This window comes from Podarcis cretensis, assembly GCF_951804945.1.
Source record: "Podarcis cretensis genome assembly, chromosome: 2".
NCBI lineage: Eukaryota > Metazoa > Chordata > Lepidosauria > Squamata > Lacertidae > Podarcis > Podarcis cretensis.
This window is the reverse complement of record NC_137171.1, coordinates 35852276-35872452: the sequence shown is the minus strand read 5'-3', so window position 1 is coordinate 35872452 and position 20177 is coordinate 35852276. Positions and strand designations below refer to the sequence as shown.

The 20177-nt window shown below is 43.0% G+C and overlaps 2 protein-coding genes across 18 annotated transcripts in view; one reads left to right on the top strand and one right to left on the bottom strand.

The window, feature by feature from the left end:
• The window catches only part of EXOC7 (exocyst complex component 7), a 35925-nt gene extending 32713 nt beyond the window's left edge, over positions 1 to 3212 (top strand). For all 17 annotated transcript variants that reach the window (XM_079966006.1, XM_079966020.1, XM_079966018.1 and 14 more), the window contains 4 exons: positions 392 to 455; positions 1533 to 1574; positions 1688 to 1821; positions 3014 to 3212. In XM_079966006.1, coding sequence (XP_079822132.1) covers positions 392 to 455; positions 1533 to 1574; positions 1688 to 1821; positions 3014 to 3116 — 343 coding nt within the window. In that variant the 3' untranslated portion in view covers positions 3117 to 3212. The remainder of the gene's footprint in view (positions 1 to 391; positions 456 to 1532; positions 1575 to 1687; positions 1822 to 3013) is intronic.
• A 7812-nt stretch (positions 3213 to 11024) lies between these two features.
• On the bottom strand, positions 11025 to 18052 carry ZACN (zinc activated ion channel). Its single transcript, XM_079966294.1, has 6 exons — positions 17957 to 18052; positions 16795 to 16955; positions 15868 to 15912; positions 15553 to 15659; positions 14273 to 14442; positions 11025 to 11856 (listed from the first exon to the last, which is right to left on the bottom strand). The coding sequence occupies exons 1-6, from the start codon at positions 18000 to 18002 to the stop codon at positions 11783 to 11785; spliced, it is 603 nt and encodes a 200-aa protein (XP_079822420.1). The 5' UTR covers positions 18003 to 18052; the 3' UTR covers positions 11025 to 11782.
• Positions 18053 to 20177: the final 2125 nt, after the last annotated feature.

Here is a 20177-nt window from a genome sequence, read left to right as displayed (position 1 = left end):
GCAAAATGCTCCATCTGATGTCATGGTGATGCTCACTTGTCAGAATGGCCTACAGGTGCTGGAGGTGCTGGATGCAGCCCACTGGTCAGATCCATTTTCGTACCCCTGGAGCAGCCTAACAAATATTATTATTCTTACTTAATTTCTGTATCACTTAATGCCCAAATAACACAAGCTACTTAAAAGCACGTCTTCTTCTGAGCCCTGGATGTACAGACAGATCCATGTTTGAAGCCAAACATGCTGTGATAAAGGTCTAGACCCCCTATTTGGATCCCCTATATATTGGAGCATATATAGCATATGCATATGTAATTTGTCACTTATTTTATTCATTTGTTTGTGTGGCCATCACACCCATGTTGCTTACTCTTCTTTATGTCTATTTCAGCTGGTTGAAAGTAACTGACTCTTTCTTGGACAGAAACTTGCCTGTCGTCCAACCTGGAGTCAAGGTGAGAACACTTCAGAAGTAGCTTTTCTGTGTTGGAAAGTTAGGATGTATATTACACACACCCACACCCCCCCCCACACCCCTATTTAAGAGTTTGTTGTGGAAATCACATTGGAGCCAAACTGTTCATGGTATTGAATGTGTTTAGTATTCCCTCCCAAGACTCTTATCAGCTTTGTGAGGAAGGCCAATTTTGGCAGGACTGTATCATCCAGGAAAACAAGCCACCCCTCCAAATTTGTGATGATCCAGATCTTGTCCCATCACCAAAGATTTTTTAAAAATTAATGGCACATGAAATGCTTATATGCAGTTTGCATTAAAAGCCAGCTGGAATAAGGAAGTCCTTGCTAACTGCCTACAGATCTCTCATGAGAGGATCTTTCACAGGCACTGCCACAGATAACACCCTGTCTCTCATACATTGTTTCCTGATCTTACCAGTAGACAGGACAGAGAGCAGGGCCAGCAAGATCAAACCTAAAGGCCAGACAGGTTCATATGGGTGCAAGTGGTTTCTCAAGTAATCTGGTCCTAAACTGCCTAAGGCTTTCAAGGTCAAATTCAGCACTGTAAATCAATCCCAGAAAAAATAAATGGGCAAAAGTACAGGTTGATATAAGATCAGAGTTACCCTCTCCAGATAATCGGGCACTAGCGTTTTGCATTAATGAAGTTACTATTTTCCAAGGCAGCACCACATAGAGAGCATTGCAGTGAAAGTAACCTGGGCATGGATAACTGACCCTAGTTCTTTGAGTGTGGTGGTTGCCAAAGGGAAATATTGCCTGCTTTGTGCTGGGAAAACCTTTAGATCCCTGTCTATAGTGCTCAAACAGAAGTGTGGGGAGCAGCTTTATTCCCATGCCATTACGCTATAGCAAAAGCAGAAATACTCATTGAGTATTAACTGAGTGCATGTCTGTAAGGCCTGTATAAGACTCCTATGAATGTATAAGGCCCAGCATCAAGCTAAGTGCTCCCAATTAATCAAGAAGCATTGGAATATCAGCCCTGGAACAAATTAGTCTGAGAAGAAGAAATAACCAGAAGAGCTCTTTTTCTCAATCTCCCACAGCTCAAAGACAAAGAGAGGCAGGCCATCAAGGATCGCTTTAAGGTAATTGGCCTAGACAGATGTTCTTGTTCTTGGCTTTGCACCCATTGTGTTAACTTTTCCAACTGCTCTACAGAACCAAATGCATGCTTAACATTATCTTCTCTCTGGGAAAGGGTTTTAATGATTGTCTGGAGGAGCTGTGTAAAATCCAGAAGGCTTGGGCCATCCCTGACACAGAACAGAGGGACAAAATCCGGAAAACCCAGAAAAATATTGTGCTAGAGACCTATTCTGCCTTACTAAGCAGGTAATTATTTGACCCACAAAGATGTCTTTGTTCAGAGAGTTTTGACAGGCTTTTAAAGTTGTGTTCCTGTGTTCCTATTTTGAAAGCTATCATTGTCTGTGATGGGTTTATAGATATGTGCAGAATTAGCCCCTCCCCCGGTGTCTGAAGGCCCCCAAGTTATTAGTATGCATTGAGAGGATACCTTTGAAACGTGACTATGAATTGCCATTGTTGAATTTAGTATTTTAGTTTGTTGCCTCCCCCCCCCCCACTCTTCACTTCTCCTACACCCCCAATTGAAATAAATGGATTCTGACCATAAGGGTGGAGGTTGCCCACCTGCCACCTGTGAAGGCCCACATTGGCACACCTGAACAGGAACAATTGACTCTGAGCTTTCTTTTCTTTTTTTTTTTTGGGGGGGGGAGGTCTCTAGCTCTTCTAGAAAGAAATTTATGAAGCATAATGTACAAGCAACTATCTAAGCTGGGGATCTAAGCAGAAGGACAGGTATAATACGTCTTCTGGCTCTATAGCAGCCCAGAGCACTTGTTGGAGTTGCAAAGGCTCACCCACTTCCAACACCAATGGGCTGCGAGGTTAACTCCTTTCCTCATTTTTGGAAGAAAGGATTTGCCTAGGCAGTTGTTATGGGAGAAAGATGGTGAGGAGAGTTAGGATAGTTGCCACCCCTTTGTGGGTTTTTGTCTGTACCAGTAGCTGGCTACATTTGATTGTAGGTGGATCAAGAAGGCATCATTTTGTGCACCAAATGTATGTAGTTGTAGCTTAGCCTGCATCACGTTAAACTCCCAGCACTCGGAATAAACACAGCAATTCTTTTTCTCTTCAGCCTTGCTGTATAACAGATCTTCGACCGCTTGTAGCAGTTCTCTAACTTCACTGAAAATGAATAGATTGGGGGAATTCAACATAATGCAATGTTGATTGTTCTGTCAGTATAAGTGGAGGTTTTGCCACCTTTGCTCCCTGAGCCACTTTCAGGGGGCACATGGGAGAGGAAGATGGAAAACCCCATTGCACCAGCAAATGTTCTTGCACAGGCTTTCGTTAGTGGGACTAGTTAGTTGAATCCTGTCCACTGCATGTTGTTCTGGCATCTGGTGAAGAAGGGGAGGGGAATTGAGGAGTGAGAAACCCTGTCCATGCTTGTCACACCTTTTTCTCCCCCTTGCTTTTCCTTTGGCAGGTATGGCAATGTACCCTTTACCAAGAACCCTGAGAAATACATTAAATACAGGGTGGAGCAGGTGGGAGAGATGATTGAGAAACTGTTCGACACATCAGCATGACCTCCCTGCCTGTATGTCTCAGTACTTTCTCAGCCCAGTATGATGGCCATGAGTTATGCTTGTATTTATCAAATTTATAAATTCCTAAGAACATGATTTATGGGTTGTCTCTTTCTTCTTACAAGATCATTGGTTGAAATCTTGCTTGGTGGGTAGGTGTTCCTAAGATACTAGTAATATGTATAGAATTCTCTTTTCCGCACAGGGCTAAATCCTTCGGTATAGTGTGCACACAAGTGCAACCTATAGCTTAAGGATGAGCTAGTTTCTCCTTCAGAGGCACTGCCCTGGCCATTACTATGTAAGCTTAAAACCCAACTCTCCCTAATTTTCCTTTTTTATTTTATTTTATTTTTTAGTTTCAACAGGACTACAAGGAACATACAAACACCAACAAACAGTTATCCACAAACAAAAAAATCTACTTGTAGATGGCACTTGGGACAGCTGCATGGTGTTATAAGTGGAAAGATGCTGCCACTCACAAAATACAGCAAAGCCTCAAATTATTAAAAATGTCTACAAAGATGGTCAGACCGAAATGGGAGCTAATTGTCTGGAGGTCACCTGGTACAGCCAGCCCAATAAACAAAAATCAAGAAAGGCCATCAAGTATCTGCAGGCTTACCCAGCTTAATCAAGCCCTTGCAGAGTCCGCTCTGCTGAGTTATTTTGGCTCAGTTTATTTCTTTATTTCTTTTTTAATCTAGAGGTTCTTTCCCTCTTTCCTTGTATGCCCTGTTGAAATGTGTGAGAAGTTACTCCCGAAAAGAAAGGGGGAAATCACTTATTGATTACTACCAGTGGATATGTAAATGGTAGATAAGTATCCTGAAAGGCCAATAATTGGCAAGAAAATAGGGTAATGGATGCAATTGTAAAATAATCTCTTCCATGCCTGGTTCAGCATTTTATAAGTGAGCCAGAAAGTTCAGTGGAGATTTTCCTGACATGAGGTCTTGTGCTGACAGTGTATCTTGGTCTCTTTTTTCATTCCCTTCTCCTCTAGGGACAAGTAAGACTTGGATGTATTTCTTTAAGAATTTTCTAAGCTGCTCTTCCTCTAATGGATTCCAGGACAGTGTACAAAGAGATATTAGCATAAAAGCAACTCTTGTAACATCTTTCATAATGACTTGGCAATGGGGAGGCAATCAGAGACTAAAGAAACTAAAAGCAGATTGAGGCATCTTAATGCTTTCAAATGCCAACACCACATTTTATCCTGAACCTGGGAACATTATACTCTGGCCATTGTACTACTTTGGGGAGGGCATTCCAGAGTTGGAAAGCAGAAAGGCATTTTGTGCTGGCTTGGCACAGAACATATGTAGCCATATGCAGACATGCGTTAAGATGTATCTGATCGTATATTTACTTGTACTGCTCGAAAGGTATTGAATTGCACTGTTAGCCATTTGGGGATCTCTACATCATAGAATTGTAGAGTTGGAAGGGACCCAAAAACTATCTCTATGGATTTCCACTTCAATTAGAGCTCTTAGCTTCAAGGTGTAATTTTTCAATGGTAGATTCAAGAGCATCACCCCTTTCAAAAACCTTCCCTGCAGTGCAGTCACTCCAGAGTGCCTGAAGATTTGAAATAATGTTACATGTTGGTTATCTTAATGGCACTCAGTAAAGAGCTGGAAAGGTCTCATAGCTATTCCCTGCAGTTTTTGAGTGTTTTTCAGTGGTGATGGTAATGCATCTTCCAAAGATAACCTGCAGATATATTGGATTGTTACTTTTCAACTACTGGATCACAATGTTCTGCTTCTAAAAGAATTGCAGTCCAGGCAATGGATTTCTCTAAACTGCAGTAAGAGCACAGATTTCATCAACACTTGAGGCATTTTTAATAGGGGTCTGATTTTCCTACTTAAAGTTGAAACAGCCCTAAAACTTTAAGTAGGAAAATCAGACCCCTGTTAAAAATGCCTCAAGCGTTGATGCAATTGGTGCTCTTACTGCAATTTAGAGAAATCAATTGCCTGGATTACAATTCTAGCATTATCTGAGAATAACTATTATCTAGTCCTATTGACCTAGAAACAAACTTGTGGGAAAGAATGAGGAGGAGTGCCATATTCTCAAAGCGTTGCTAGGAAGTATGGATGACGTGCTTGTACTCATTGTAGACTTCCACAATTCCCATGACAAACACAACCAACTTTTATCACCTAACCAAGATACAGAAAAGTTAGGACAAGAAATAGAAAGCTGCTTGAGCTATTTAACACTTAATTTAACAGCTCCTGTGTGATCCCATTGCTGCCTCTGTCTTCAATATTATTAAAAACTCAACATTTGTTTCTTAATGGTAGGTTACCCCCCTCCACTATTTGGTTTTCTTACTAGCGACCCCTACCTTTTATTCACATTTGCATGTCTGCTTCTTGCAAGACTCTGATTTGACTTTGTTAGGCCCGTTCATATGGCACATGCTCACTGCTTGAGTCATGCGTTGTTGAATACTCACAGCTGAAGATATGAACAGACTCCACTGAAATGCACTGTGCCTGAGGTGGTAAGCAGGTTCGGTTTGCAGTGCTTGATCTCTGGTCCCATTCACACATGCAATTTGTAGCAAGGGCAGCACATGCAGCAAGTGGTGAATGTGTATTTGTGAGCCAGATAACTTGGATTTGGTACAGTTCCGGCTTTCCACCTGCATGTACCTTGCACCTTTACTCTTCTCTCAGTATTTGTTCTAGCTAGTTCCTGAGTCATGTCTCTTCTGTTGTCTTTTTGGGCAGGTGAACTGAGACTGAATGTTATTCCCTTAATCCATCTGGTTGTTTTATCATAGCAGCATTAAAAGGCATCACCTGTACTCCTTTTCGTTTTGTACATTAGTAATTCTACACTCCTTTTATTGGAAAATGCAGATCCGAGGGAAAGAGGAATAGTACACACAAAGATTAATCTAGGTGTAATTGGAGAGCCACATTTCAGTAACTGTACGATGCTAGTAACAGCAATACACTACCAGATAGGTGAGTGAAAACTACCTGGGCTTTCTAGGAGCAGGGTACTGCTCTGTTTTTGTCTATGTGCAGTATTTATCGATTGCAGGTGAATTACTTTCCCCTTCCTATATTTCCCTCCTGCAGACCTGCGCACACCCCTAAACCTGCTCCAAACAGTGCCACCACAACTCTCCAAAGCATATTTGGTGGACAGGCAAAGGGTTGCAGGAGAGAAATGAAGAAAAGGAAGCCCTGTTGTGTGAGCAGAAGTCTGTTGCAAAAGTGGGCAGACACAACTGGGTATCACTCATTGTTTCTATTGATAAAATGATTGACAACAATTCAAAAATGCAAATAAACCTAACCTATACACAATAGAAAAATAGTACCACAAAACAAAAATACATAATATCTCCACTAATCCCCAGATGTCCAACAAAATGAAAAGGTTTTCACCTGCCCACAAAATAATATCAGGGTAAAGCACCTACTGTACTGGAGAACATTTGCTCTGCAACATACATGAACTAGGAAAACTCTCCACATTTTTTAGGGAGAAGCAATCATTTGTGTCACATCTAAAATACCATTTTCAATGTATTCTTCCTTTTAAAAATTTAATCAGTTCAAAGAAAGATCTGAAGGCACAAGATGCATCTCCTGGAAGACTGCTGAATGCACTCCATTTTCCATAAATCTTTAGATCAAAGCAAATTATGCAGATAGAGGATTGGCAAATATGCATAACTTCAACTCGGTACAAAGCAAGGCTTTAAAACGCGGCTTTAAGGGTGTCACCATTATTTTTGTTCCCATTTGATTCCATCTAAGTAGTCTTCTCCTGGAGGCTTCCCTGATTCGCATTTCCAAAAGAGCCAGAGTGCGGAAAACAGGAGATGAAACACAACAACCAGCCCAAAGTAGATGAAGAAGAAGAGCCTGTCCACATGGGCAGAAGCTTGTTTGAGATGCGATGACTCTTCAGTTGTCCCACAGTCTGAAAGGTAAAGGAAAAAGACGAGCTGAATGAATGCTCAGCTTGCAAACTTCATATGACCAAAGCACTTGAGGGGGAATTCAAGTGATCTCTTATGCAAACCCTTTCGGGTGATTGCCGCAGAAAACAAAATAAGCAGAACCCGAGATGCTTTTGAAAGGTACATTTGAAGTATTACCGATGGACTTTGAGAAAATAAACAGCTGGTAATTGATGAATTTGAATTCAAACCCCTTTGATACATTCACAGTTCTAGTGTAGATCCAAACCCCTTTCCTAAGCATTGGTGTTGGTTTGGGTCCAGATTGTGCAACATTGTGCAACAAATGAATTTTGCCTCTGATCAGAATTCAGAAAATGATTGGGCTTGTTAAATTCTGAATAAAGGAGGTCTTGTACTTTAAGTAGGTTCTTTTCTTTGCAGGATAGATACTTGCTTGGCAAGAGGGAGGACAAAACTGGGACAGAGTTCTCCTGCCTTAAGGCTTCAAGGGTGTGTTGTTGAGGCTCTCATGTTGCTGCAGCTGTCCATCTATTGATATTCAGAACCACCTTTCTGTTGCAACACTATAGCACAGTTTGGGAGAGAGTGGGGTGGCCCTGCTAGCAATTAATTACACTTCTGATTCTTTTCAATCATTTTTTGGCACTACACCATCTTCCTGCCACAAAGCCTTCAGTGGATCCAGAGGCTTGCCTGCATCAGGATGTTTGTTTTGTTGTTTTGTTGTTTTGTTGTTTTGTTGTTAAGACCAGCTTTCCCCAGCCTGGTGCAATACTGGCTGGAGCTGATGGTAGTTGAGTTCCCCATGTTTGAGAAAGGCTATTGCACACTGAAAGTGGCTTGCTACTAGTCACCTTGTTTGGGGAATGTCATTTTGTTTTATTTCCCGTTAGCACCTACCGCTTTCCCCAGGATCTTTTGTATGTTCTGGATTATTGCTTTGATCTGTAGGTAGCATAGTGGTAGCCTTTCCCTTTCTCCACTGACATCCACAATTCAGCCAGAGATTACTGTTGTCAGTAACCAACTTTGTCACCAAAACAGTCTCAATTGTGCTAAGGAATAGTAACACCAGGAGACTGATGTAGTAATAACCTGGAGTTTAGAAAAAAGAGGAAATTAATTGCACAGCTGTTGAGCAAATCATTGGATAATTGTTCTAAGCAATTGACTTCAAAAAATTGTTTAGCATAGCTGTAGAATGCCAGAGGGAAACTAGCAGACATGAACTGAAAAACTCAAAATAAGCGTGCACATAATTTCCAGTGAAACCATCATTTTTACAAAACATTATTTTTACGTCGATTGCCAGAAAGGAGAGCTGGAGCTGCCTGCTTGGCCTTGATGTTTGGTCTTCGTGACCACTCTTTTGACAGCATTACATTCCTTGGTGAAAATGTGCTGCAAAGTAAGGAATTTTTATAGTACTGTGAGCTGAGGCTTAACCAAGAGGTTTCAGCCAGGATGAAGAAAACAAGACAGAGCTAAAAGATTGAGCAGAGGAAAAGCATGAAGTGATTTCAAAAGATGAGGGAAAGGTTTTTGTACTGTATTGCAAAGGACAAGAGAACCAGGCACAGGAAACAAAAAAGTGACAGGTTTGAAGAGGAACACAATGACGGCAATCCTTATAGTGTTATTCATTGCAGGAACAGGAGCAGTAAAGAATAGCATTTCGGAGGGAATGAGCAAGTGTTTTGGCAGTATCAGAAAATGATGAAGTTGAGCAATAAGTGGAATCGAGTTCCATCTGTACTGACAATTGCTTACTTGCAATTGTCATTCCTACCATCTAACTTGCAATTGTCATTCCTACCAACTCCCATCTCCCTGACCATTGGCCATTCAAAGAGGAGGCTGCTGGGAGTTGGAGCCTAACAACATCTGGAGGGCCAGAAGTTCCCCATCCCTGGCCCATGTGTATGCCAGACATGTTGTTAAACACATCGTTCTCATGTCCCCACCCCACCCCATTGTAGGAATAGCTAAGGCCTGAATCTCACTCACACAGGCCCACTTTAAAAAAAATATTTTGTAAAAGAGGACACTGATGATGTGTTTAGCATCAGGGGCAGGCAGACTTTTAGTTTTGCACATTGTTTTCTATTAGAATGTCAGGATCTACAAACCAGTGCCTGTTGCAAAATGGTGTGTGCTTAGAATTAAATAATTCTGAGCCCAGGTATTTGCTTCTAAGTTCCAGAACTGAACAGAGCTCCTGGTTCTTCAGTACAAAAATCCATACCTAGTTACCTTAAACTTTCTTCATTTCAGCAATATCATTTAGGATGGGTAGTGGGGGAGTCATAGAACAGAATAATATAATTATAGTGTTGGAAGGGACCCCATGGGTCATCAAGTCTGATCTCCTGCAATGCCTGAATCTCAGCTTAAGTATTGGTGACATTTTGTTGCTATTATTCTTAAACAATAGTGAGTCAGACTCCTGGTCAATACACCACAAATCACCCAAAGATGCATCAGCAGAACAGATCGACCTTCTGCCTATCTCTATTAATATGATATTTAGTGTGGCCATGTGCATGCATGTGGAAAAGAAAGAAACCTTCACTTTGCAGTCTTGTAACAGCCATTAAAACTAGTCTGGGAAGGAGCATATGAGTCATGGCTCATGACTCATCCTAACAAATGTCTCTTATTCATCAACAAAGTCAATCATGTTTGAAATCATGTGTGTGTGTGTGTGTGTGTGTCCCTGCCCATGTAAGCAGCCTTCTATTTTGCTCCTCTTCTGCCCTGACTCCATGCAAATCCAGAGTTGTGATGAGGCACTACAAATCCTTCCACAAAGGCTGCACAATGACAGCCTTACAATTTTATGCATATAGTAAGAGACGCCCACACCCACACCCACCCACCCACCTCCCTCTCTTTCTTTAAGCAGCTATGCAGTGTATAAAATGGTGAATAGAAGGATATTGCTGTTTGATGTAAGAACCATTTGATTAATCTTAATTAAGAGAATTTAGGCTCTTGTTCCACAGCACTCTAGCTCATTCCTGTGCGCCTCAGTGCACAAGGAAGGATATTCTGAGTTAGGGTGAAGAAATGTGTGCTGGGAGAGAAGCTCTTAACTAAATCAGCACATTGTTTTTCTTATTCACAAGAAGTGCTTGGGGAAGCACTGCAAAGTAGGAAGAACACTTAGCCACTGACCAAAATGACATCCCTCTGGCAAGCTCTCCTTCCCACCTCTGTGACCTATAGTTCACTATACTCTGTCTTGATGCTGTCTTTCATTTAAAAATAAAAATAAATAAAAGTCTGCCTATTTCTCTAAAGAAACCCAGGGCTCATCCACACTTACCTTTTGCCCTGCACTTTCTAGGCACAATTCCACACTTTAAAGCACCATGTCTGAGCATTATTGCTTTATTTTGCCCCAGCACATTCCCTGTGAAAACCTGTTCTTTAACGCTCAATCAGAACAAACGGGTTTCTTATGGATAGCCATTTGCTGGGATTCAGCTTTTAAGAATGGGTTTTTGTGCCCAGACACGGTGCTTTAAAAGCACGGGCCTGTGCCTAGAAATGCAGCCTGACAGGAAGTATGGATGAGCTCTCGAGGCGACTTACAAAAACAAAACAACCCCTAACACACTAAAATTTAACAATATCCAGTCCCTTTAACAAATTCCAGCAGCTAAAACACAGAACTTATCCAGCAAAAATTAACTAAAGGCACTTTGACGGGAAAGACTATTGTAAGTAGAGTGGTACCTCGGGTTAAGAACTTAATTCATTCTGGAGGTCTGTTCTTAACCTGAAACTGTTCTTAACCTGAAGCACCACTTTAGCTAATGGGGTCTCCTGCTGCCATTGCGCTGCCGCTGCATGATTTCTGTTCTCATCCTGAAGCAAAGTTCTTAACTCGAGGTAACTATTTCTGGGTTAGCGGAGTCTGTAACCTGAAGCGTATGTAACCCGAGGTACCACTGTAAAGAAATAAAGAGTAGTACTATTTCAGTGTGATAGGGAAGGTTACCATGAAGTCCGGCACTTCAAGACTGATCATGACTGGCTTCTCTAAGAGAAGGCTGAGGAGTCTTCAGCTCGCCAGTGCTCTTCCCCTGTCCCTGGCAATCTCCCTGAAGCCATGCCACCTCCTCAGGTGACCAGGAGGGCTCAATCCTCATGCTCATTGCCATGTGCTGGGCAGGGGAGTGCACCCTCTCCTCCCCACATGCCACAGAGGGGATGGAAATCAAGTTCTCTTGGCTTTTCACCAAAGGAGAGGGAAAGGCCTAATCCTGCTACTCAGCCTGCTGAAAAAGAGACAGCGTTTGTCCATTGCATCTCTGCTGATCTCCAATAAGCTGCTGGGGGCAGCTTTTATGTCCATTGTGGTACATCAGCTGGGGGGGGGAGTTAACCCCCCCACTCACTGCACTCCATAATGTGTGTTTTTCTCTCTAATTGGTTACCAACGTTACAGGGAATTGCGCCACAGGGTGCCATTTTGGGCTACGGCCCCATGTGGCTTGTAATACGATTCCGCCTGCAGTTTTGCTACTTAATTTTTCCTGGCCTGTTCAACTTACTGAGCAATGGGTTGCAGGAAGAAGAGCCGGGCAAGGAGCCAATGAGGGAGGAGTGGAACACCAGGTAAGCCAACAGCAAGGTGATCATGTATGCCAGCCTGTCTTTGAGTGGGATAAGGAAGCCACAGAGATCAGCTACCACAAGTGCCAGGCTTGGCACAATTACAGAGAGGACGATTCGCATTCCTGTGTTTTCTAACTTCACCTAGAAAAGAGGTTGGGGTTTGTGGGTGAAAGGAATGATCATTTGAGGCTTTCAGCATTTCACAAAACATCGGCATTGGTTGGCAAAGTGGCTGGATACGTTGTATTTATTTATTTATTTTATTTATTTATTTAATCAACCTCCCTCTAATAAGTAAATACCAAAAGAAGAACACAAGCTTTGGCACTTTCCACTACTGTCATCTAATGTGGAATTGGCGAAGTCAAGCAACGTTTTAAAAGCCGCTTGCCTAAGTTGGTCATTCATGCCCTTCTGGCCATTCATGTAGAAAGAAGCAAAGTCACCTAAAAGCAGACGTTCGCAAAAAGGTGCACTTAATCTTCTTAAGTGAACATTTTTGTCATTAAAAGCAGACTTCGAGGGCCCTGGAAACCCCCTCCCTGTGAACTTTTTCTAGACCAGGGGTGGGGAACCTGCAACTCGCCAGACGCTGCTCAAATACAAATCCCATCATCCCTGACCATTGACCAAGGTGGCTTGGGCTGATGGGAGCTTAAGTCCAGCAACACCTGGAGGGCTTCATGCTCTCCATCCCTGATCTAGTCCTACCTTACAAGGTTGTTGTCAGGATTACAAAAAAATGTATGCGGAGTGCTCTCAATCCTCTGAAATGCTACAATAAAAACCATGTTGCAGCAGCAAACTAAAGATGCTTCTTAAATCTGGGGTGTGGAACCTGTGTCTCTCCAGATGTCAGTGGACTAAAAACCCCATCATCTCTGACCACTGATTGGCCTTGCTGTCTGAGGCTGATGGGAGTTGGAGTCCAATAGCATATGTTCCCTCCTGCAAGTACAGTTCACATTTCCAAGGAGAGCATTCCCTGCAGCTCCTCTCCCAAGTAGTTTGCTCTGTCTCACTTGCCTTCTTTGCTTTCACCAGCAGGGCTGAAGGCACATGGTACAGGGAGGTCCTGCATTGTGACATTCCCACACGCCCCAATCAGATGAGAGGTCAGGACCCAGCAGAGAAGCCCCTTGCATGCCTTCTCTGAGTTATAGTCCAGTTTCATCTCCTTACCATAACTACAAAGCAAGGCTGTGGCAAATTCTTCAGGCTGCTGACTTTCACATCCGTGACAAGGTATTCACGCTTTAAATTCAGAATCTGGTTTTGAATGGAGACGTTGAATTCCAGCTCATTGACTTGAAAGAGTTAAACACACATACACACACACACACAAGTTCTTTGGATATTCAATGCAAGTATAAGAGAGATTTTAGGAGTCCAATCAATCATCTATGCTCCCATCAATAGAAGGAGTTGCATCTAAGTTGGAAAGAGCCCGAAGGACCATAAAGTCAGGCTACCCCAAGACATGTTCCCCTTAAGGCAAACCTCACGTGGGCATACCCTCCAACATTTCTCTGATGAAAATAGGGATGTCCCATTCCATAATGATAATTTTACTATTTATACCCTACACATTGCATGTGTATTATTGGGTTGCCCCAGCACTCCGGGCAGCTTCCAACAGGCATAAAAACGTAATAAAACATTAAACATTTTATTTTAAAAACTACCCTATGCAGGATTCCCTTCAGACAGCTCGAGGGTCAGATAACTCCATACCCTCCAACATTTCTCGAATGAAAATAGGGACATCCTCAGGAAAAGTGGAATATTCCGGGATCAAATCAGAAACCAGGGCGGCTTCTCTAAATCAGGGAGCTCCCTGGAAAATAGGGACACTTGGAGGGTCGGCATACGGAACTCTTATTTGACATGGTAATTGCCGGTACAGGTGCATAATGGCTGTGGCAGGTGAAGGTAAGGCCACAAGAATGACACAGGAGACTGGTATTGGGTTGAATTAGGCCACAGCTTTATTGATTCCAGGAAAGAGTAGGTTTGACTAAGGCATTGGGTATGCATCCTGCATCAGGCAGCCTGCCTGCTACCTGATAGGAACCTGGTGGGGTCAAACTTGTGCTAGGGAGTCGTCCCCCCCCCCCCGACATGGATTGGATACCACGACTCCCCACAGGCAGCCATTGAGAGAGGTGTAGTGACCCTTTGGTCCCTCAGTGGACTCCCGGACACAGTCACCCCACCTGAACTGAGCGGAGGGGTGGGGCGGGGGACAGACAGGCAACTTGTCCTTTCTCCTCACTGATTCCTTCACTTTTAGTAACTACTTCCTAAAGTAGATCACCTCCTTTCAGGCTTCCTTCCTGCTACTTCTTCTAGCTCAGTCAGAATGAACATGGGCTTCTGTTGACTTCTTGGTTCCATCTTGTAACAACTATACCTAGAATAGGTTTGTTTGCCATGAGTAATCAACCTTTTTTATTTACCCTTTCAACCGGCAGTCTTGCCAGACTATTTCCTTCTGCACTACATTTACCAGATCCTGGCATTTGCATTGCCCAGCATAAGCAGGCATCTCACTTACCCGTGTTAGCTAGAGAGGAGAAGCTCAGAGTGCAGTGAGTGCTGTCTCGGGGGTAGTATAAGAGATCAAAGTTGCAGTTGCTGTCGATGCGCAGAGAGAGCGCAAACTCCACTTTCCCATCACTGTGAAGCACTACGGGAGGAGACTCTGTTTTCCACGTCACGTCAAACCTTTGGTAAACAAAAGGAGCTGTAAGACAAGGGGGACAGCAGAGGGGGACCTTCCTTGCTCGCTTCAGCATGCATCTGATGCTGTTTTGACATGTAGAATGGCATCTACTAGGAACTCGCCCGCAAGGTGAGTGTTTGGGTCACCTGGGCAGGTGGATAAGAAAAGTGAGCAGGGGTGGTGGTACAGGAAGAGCTGACTCAAGGTTTATTAAAGAGACCCTGTCCTGTCTTCACACATCACAATATGAAGATACACAATGCTGTATGAAAAGGGGGAGGAATGAAATCCAGAAAAGGAATTTAGGCTTAGCTAAAGTTTCCCATCCGCCGGTATGTTACACTCTTCTGTGTTTGTGGAGAATTACAGTGGTACCTCGGGTTAAGAACTTAATTCGTTCCGGCGGTCCATTCTTAACCTGAAAATGTTCTTAACCTGAAGCACCACTTAACTAATGGGGCCTCCCGCTGCACCACTGCTGCACGATTTCTGTTCTCATCCTTAACCCAAGGTATTATTTCTGGGTTAGCGGAGTCTGTAACCTGAAGCGCCTGTAACCCTAGGTACCACTGTACTCCTATCAGTTGATGCATTGGCCAAGAGAGAGACGGTATGGCGCCTTGTCAGATTATTCTGTGTGCAAGGCTGTATAGATTTCTGCCTTCAAGGAGATGGGTGCTTTACAAAAGGAGTGGACAAATTCATGGCAGGTGGGTACATTTCAAAGGAGCATACCTCTGGGGACCTGATGCCACAGGTTGCAGGTGGGAAGCAATGGGATGGTTGTCATCATCTGGCCCTATATGCAACATCCCAGGGACTTTGGGTCTGGTACGGTGTCGGATGCTGTTCTCACATTTTCCTATTCCTTTCCACATTCCCTCTTTCAGTGATGAGGACTCTGGGCCCCTCTAGATGTTGCTGGACTCCAGTTCCCAGCATTCCAGAATAGTAGTCATGCTGGCTGGGGCTGATGGGAGCTGCAGTCCAACCTGGAGGAGGGCTTCAGGGTCCCTACCCCTGTCCTGTGCCTTTTTTCAGGGTCAGAGACTGGAGAAACCCTTGGGACATATGTGTAATGGTACATGTGTACATTTTTCAAGGCTACTTACGATTCTTGAACTGTGAGGGAAGGAGTCCACACTGATCCCCAGGGCACAGTGATGGTGGTGAAGGGGAACTCTGTCTCATTCCAGGCCAGCTGTTCAGCATACCATGACTGAGGATTTCAGTGAAAGGAAACGTTAATCTTGACTGTATCCTCCTCCCCACTCACCCACCCTTTCAAATCTAAAATCTGCTTCACTCACCAACTGTATCACTTCAGCATCCCATGGACATGACCAAGCTAATTATTTGATCAGGAAGTGTGACCACTCTATCTCCTATTACTTCCCAGTTCTTTGATAAGAAAGACTAAGCATTACCTGATAAAGCACGAGGACAGATGAGATAGTGTATTGCATGATGTCCTAGTGGATAAAGAATTCAAGGTCAAACGCACACAAATACATGCACACACACAAACATGTTCATACAAGAATTTTCAATAAAACATGGCTCCAAAAAATCTGCCTTTTTATGTTGGCCAAAAAACTTGTCACTTACATATAACAGCTCCAGCTTGGGATTCATCTATACTCAGTTGTATCATCATCATCATCATACTGCCCAATAGGTAAGGTAAAGATAAAGGACCCCTGGATGGTTAAGCCCAGTTAAAGGTGACTATGGGGTTGTGGCGCTCATCTCACTTTCAGGCTGAGGGAGCCGGAATTGGTCCACAGACAGCTTTCTGGGTCATGTGGCCAGCATGACTAAACCACTTCTGGCGCAACAGAACCCCGTGACGAAACCAGAGTGCATGGAAACGCCGTTTACCTTCCCACCGCAGCAGTACCTATTTATCTACTTGAACTACGAGGTTGGCAGGAGCTGGGACAGAACAATGGGAGCTCACCCTGTTGCGGGGATTCGAACTGCCAGCCTTCTGATCAGCAAGCCCAAGAGGCTCGGTGGTTTAGACCACAGAGCCACCCGCATCCCCTTACCCATATACCCCTTACCCTCTACCCATGGGTCTCGGGGTGGTTTGAACATACATTATTTTGAACATGAACATTATATTAGTATAATCCTTGTTTGGAGACAGAATGTCAATTTGTAAGCATGGTACAGTCATACCTCATGCTTCAGGTTGAGCGTTTTTGGGTTGCGCTCCGTGGCACAGAAGTGGCGAATCACGACCTGTGCATGTGCAGACGCGGGTTGCGTTCACTTCAGGATGCGAACGGGGCTCCGGAACAGATCCCGTTCACATCCCGAGGTACCACTGTATAAGTTGTTATACCTACCACATGAAGCACATTAGACATCTTTATCTTGACATCCACCACAAGGGGGCCGTTTCCATTTCTGGGCATCAGGGATGGGGAATATGTATTCAGCAGTGACTCTAATAACTTCACTTCCAAGGAGTTGATAGGATCTTGCCAAGTCATCTGAGGCAAGGCTGCTAAAAGCAAAATACACAAGTAGTCCGTTTCAGAGCCATTCATATAATACACTCCATCTCAAATCAAACATTGATTCTTTTATGTTGGAAATACGGAGGGTATTTGCAGCAAATTATTCCACTCACAACTATTAGGCAACAGAACTATTTTGCTTGGCGAGGGCTATACATATATGTATTTGTAGGATTTCTTTCTTTCTTTCTTTCTTTCTTTCTTTCTTTCTTTCTTTCTTTCTTTCTTTCTTTCTTTCTTTCATCAATTTAATTTTTACAATTAAAACAATTTACAATAATCCAAATACAAAATACCATGTAGGATTTCTTATTCACGTTTTACCATAATGCTCCAGGGCTGTTTATAACAATGTAGTTATACTGTTATAAAAACAAGTTAAACGTGTGTTTTTGTTTTTAATATGCATTGTAGGAGAGGAATGGCTCGCCAGATATTGGACTTTGGCTCCCTGAGTCCATGACCACTGACCATGCTGACTGGGGCTGATGGAAACTGGAGTCCAACAAACCCTGAAGCAGGGTTGCCATATTTCAAAAAGTGAAAATCCAGACAGAAGTTGTTCAGCTATTTTTCAGGGAAATTGGCAAAAATGACACTGCCGACATTTAAGCCTATTTCCTCCTGGACACTGCTTTCAACTGTAGTATTCCAGGTATGTCCAGGAAATTCTGGACATATGGCAACCTTACAGTGGTACCTCAGCTTACATATGCTTCAGGTTACATAAATTTCAGGTTACAGACTCCGATAACTCAGAAATAATGCTTCAGGTTAAGAACTTTGCTTCAGGATAAGAACAGAAATCGTGCTCCGGCGGTGCGGTGGCAGCAGGAGGCCCCATTAGCTAAAGTGGTGCTTCAGGTTAAGAACAGTTTCAGGTAAAGAACAGACCTCCAGAACGAAATGAATTAAGTACTTAACCCAAGGTACCACTGTACTGCCCTAAGTGTATACAGCGTTTTTAAAAAAAGGAAGTTCCTCTTACCTAGCACCAAGAGGAAGAGATTCAGGCAGATCCTTGTCACCGCCATCTTTTTTTAAGGTCCTGCAATATGAAAGCATGGCAGCAGGCTCTAATGCAAGGTAAATTGGACACCAATTCATAGCACAGAGAGCCAAAACGACCATTTGTCACACATGGTTGGTGGCACAGCTAGAGCATGAAGCTGCCAGTGAAAAGGAGATGGAAATTTCAATTCTGCTAGTTTTGAACTCTGAAGTGGCTTCCAGGTGTGTAGGACTGCCTAACGATACTTTCATGGGAATTCTCACATTACAAAGCACGTAATCTTACAAAAATATGCATCTCTCTCTGTTCTCCACTGAGTGAGGGCTACTTGAGCTTCTCCACTCACGGCTTTCTGGAAGTTATCATCTCTAGGTATTGGCTTCTGCCTTATCTTCTCAGGCTATGGGGCAGTCAAACAATACTTATTATTCTGTAACCACATGAACACAGGACAAGAGATTCAACAAAAGCTGCCTTTTGCAAAATCTACATGCCTCTGGACCCCCCGTACAGGATAATTTGCAATCAACATGCACTTATTCATCATACCTGCAGAAGATGCCACACTGTTCACATCAGACATGAGGTAAGGGCTGACCTGAACATCACAGAACCAGTTTTTATATAGGCCATTTACTACGATATTTCTTTTGGGGGATGGATTGTAATGTCAGCCTGCCATGCTTCAATTCATGAACAACAAAGCTCTGCAACCCTCTGGTTTTCTTTCTACCAACAGCTGCCCTTTGGGAGATAATTTCCTGGGCTTTCATTGCATTCCCAGCAACAACAACAGTCCATTGTGAAACAACACAATGGAAATGTGTGTGTGTGCGTAGAAGGGTGTAAATTGCCATAAAGAGAAGTATGAATTAGTTCTCTGCATCACTAACCAAACAAAACCAACACCTTGTTTATTATGTGCTCAGATGCTGGTGTGTGTTCTTTTTCATTTCTTTCTGTCTATTGGGGAAATGAAATATAGGGTTTATCTCAGTATTTATTTCCAGCCAATGAAGATTTAAACATTGACTCACTTCTTTGCAAATACAAATATTAGAATACATTTTTAAATATTTCACAGAAAGAGGGACAACTCGAGTCTGAAGCGACTACGCAATCAAAATAAGTGGTGCGTTATTTTTAAAATTTGTAACCGCTTTTCAAAAGTTCAAAGCTGTGAAATAAATCATACAAGGATAAAAACCGCTCTAAAACAAAACAATTACAAGTAAAATAAAATAAAATGGCACAACGTAAAATCTAGCCACCGATTTGGTTGCTCAAAGCACAGTGTGTTTTGCTAGCCTATTCTACCCCTTACAACAACCTTCTAAGGTAGGCCAGTATTACTATCTCCTTATTGCAGATGCGGGACTGAGGCTGAGAGCTAGCAATCTACTTGAGGGCCCCTACTGAGTTCGTGGCAGAAGAAAGATGTGAAGCAAGGACTTTCCTGATTGCTAAGCCTCTAAAGCATGAGCCCCATGCACAAACTTCCCAGTTGGTAAGGTCACCGTAGAGCAATTCTGCACCAAACTTGCACAGAAGGACTGCTGCCAGCCCCTCTGCCACATTAGTTCTGTATGCAGGACAAATCTCTCCAACCCTTGCCTTGTGACAGCCAAATGCAAGCCGGGAGAGAGCATTTTGCAAAGAGTTGGTTCAAACCCGACACTAACAAATGAATGAGCAGCAGGCTAACACTCATGATGCAGAACAAAAGTCAAAGGTGCAGGGTCCTTGTCCCAGACAGCAGGTACAGAGCTGCCAGGAAATAAATAATTGGCAAAGCAATTCTGTTGCGTGAGGCAGAGCTCTGGGAGAAAATGGATTTCTGGGGTTCTTCAAGTCCTCCATTAACCAGCTCTAAACAACTGAAAGCTAAAAGGACTCCTATATACATCCTAAAATCCCATTATACATCTCACTCTCAGGGCACTCACTGTATGCAGCTGCACAAAAATAAAATGATTATCTTTTATGAGACTATTGCCAGTTTGTATAAGAGCAGGCAGGTAAGGGCAGCAATATGATTGCTGCTACTGATGCTGTTTATTTTATTTTCAACTCTCCCCCAAAAGTAGCTATTTTGTGGGGGGGGGGTTAATATTTTATTTCAACGTTTGCATTATTTTATAATGGTTTAGCAACATGGCTCCTTTCTAATTCTCTCACCCGTTTAATAACACAGTAT

Coding starts and splice junctions, on each gene's coding strand:
- ZACN (XM_079966294.1), bottom strand. CDS start 18,002: ATGGCGGTGACAAGGATCTGCCTGAATCTCTTCCTCTTGGTGCTAG. Junction 16,956..17,956: donor TCTCTTCCTCTTGGTGCTAG/GTAAGAGGAACT, acceptor TTTTGCTTTTAG/CAGCCTTGCCTCAGATGACT. Junction 15,660..15,867: donor CTGTCCTCGTGCTTTATCAG/GTAATGCTTAGT, acceptor TGAAATCCTCAG/TCATGGTATGCTGAACAGCT.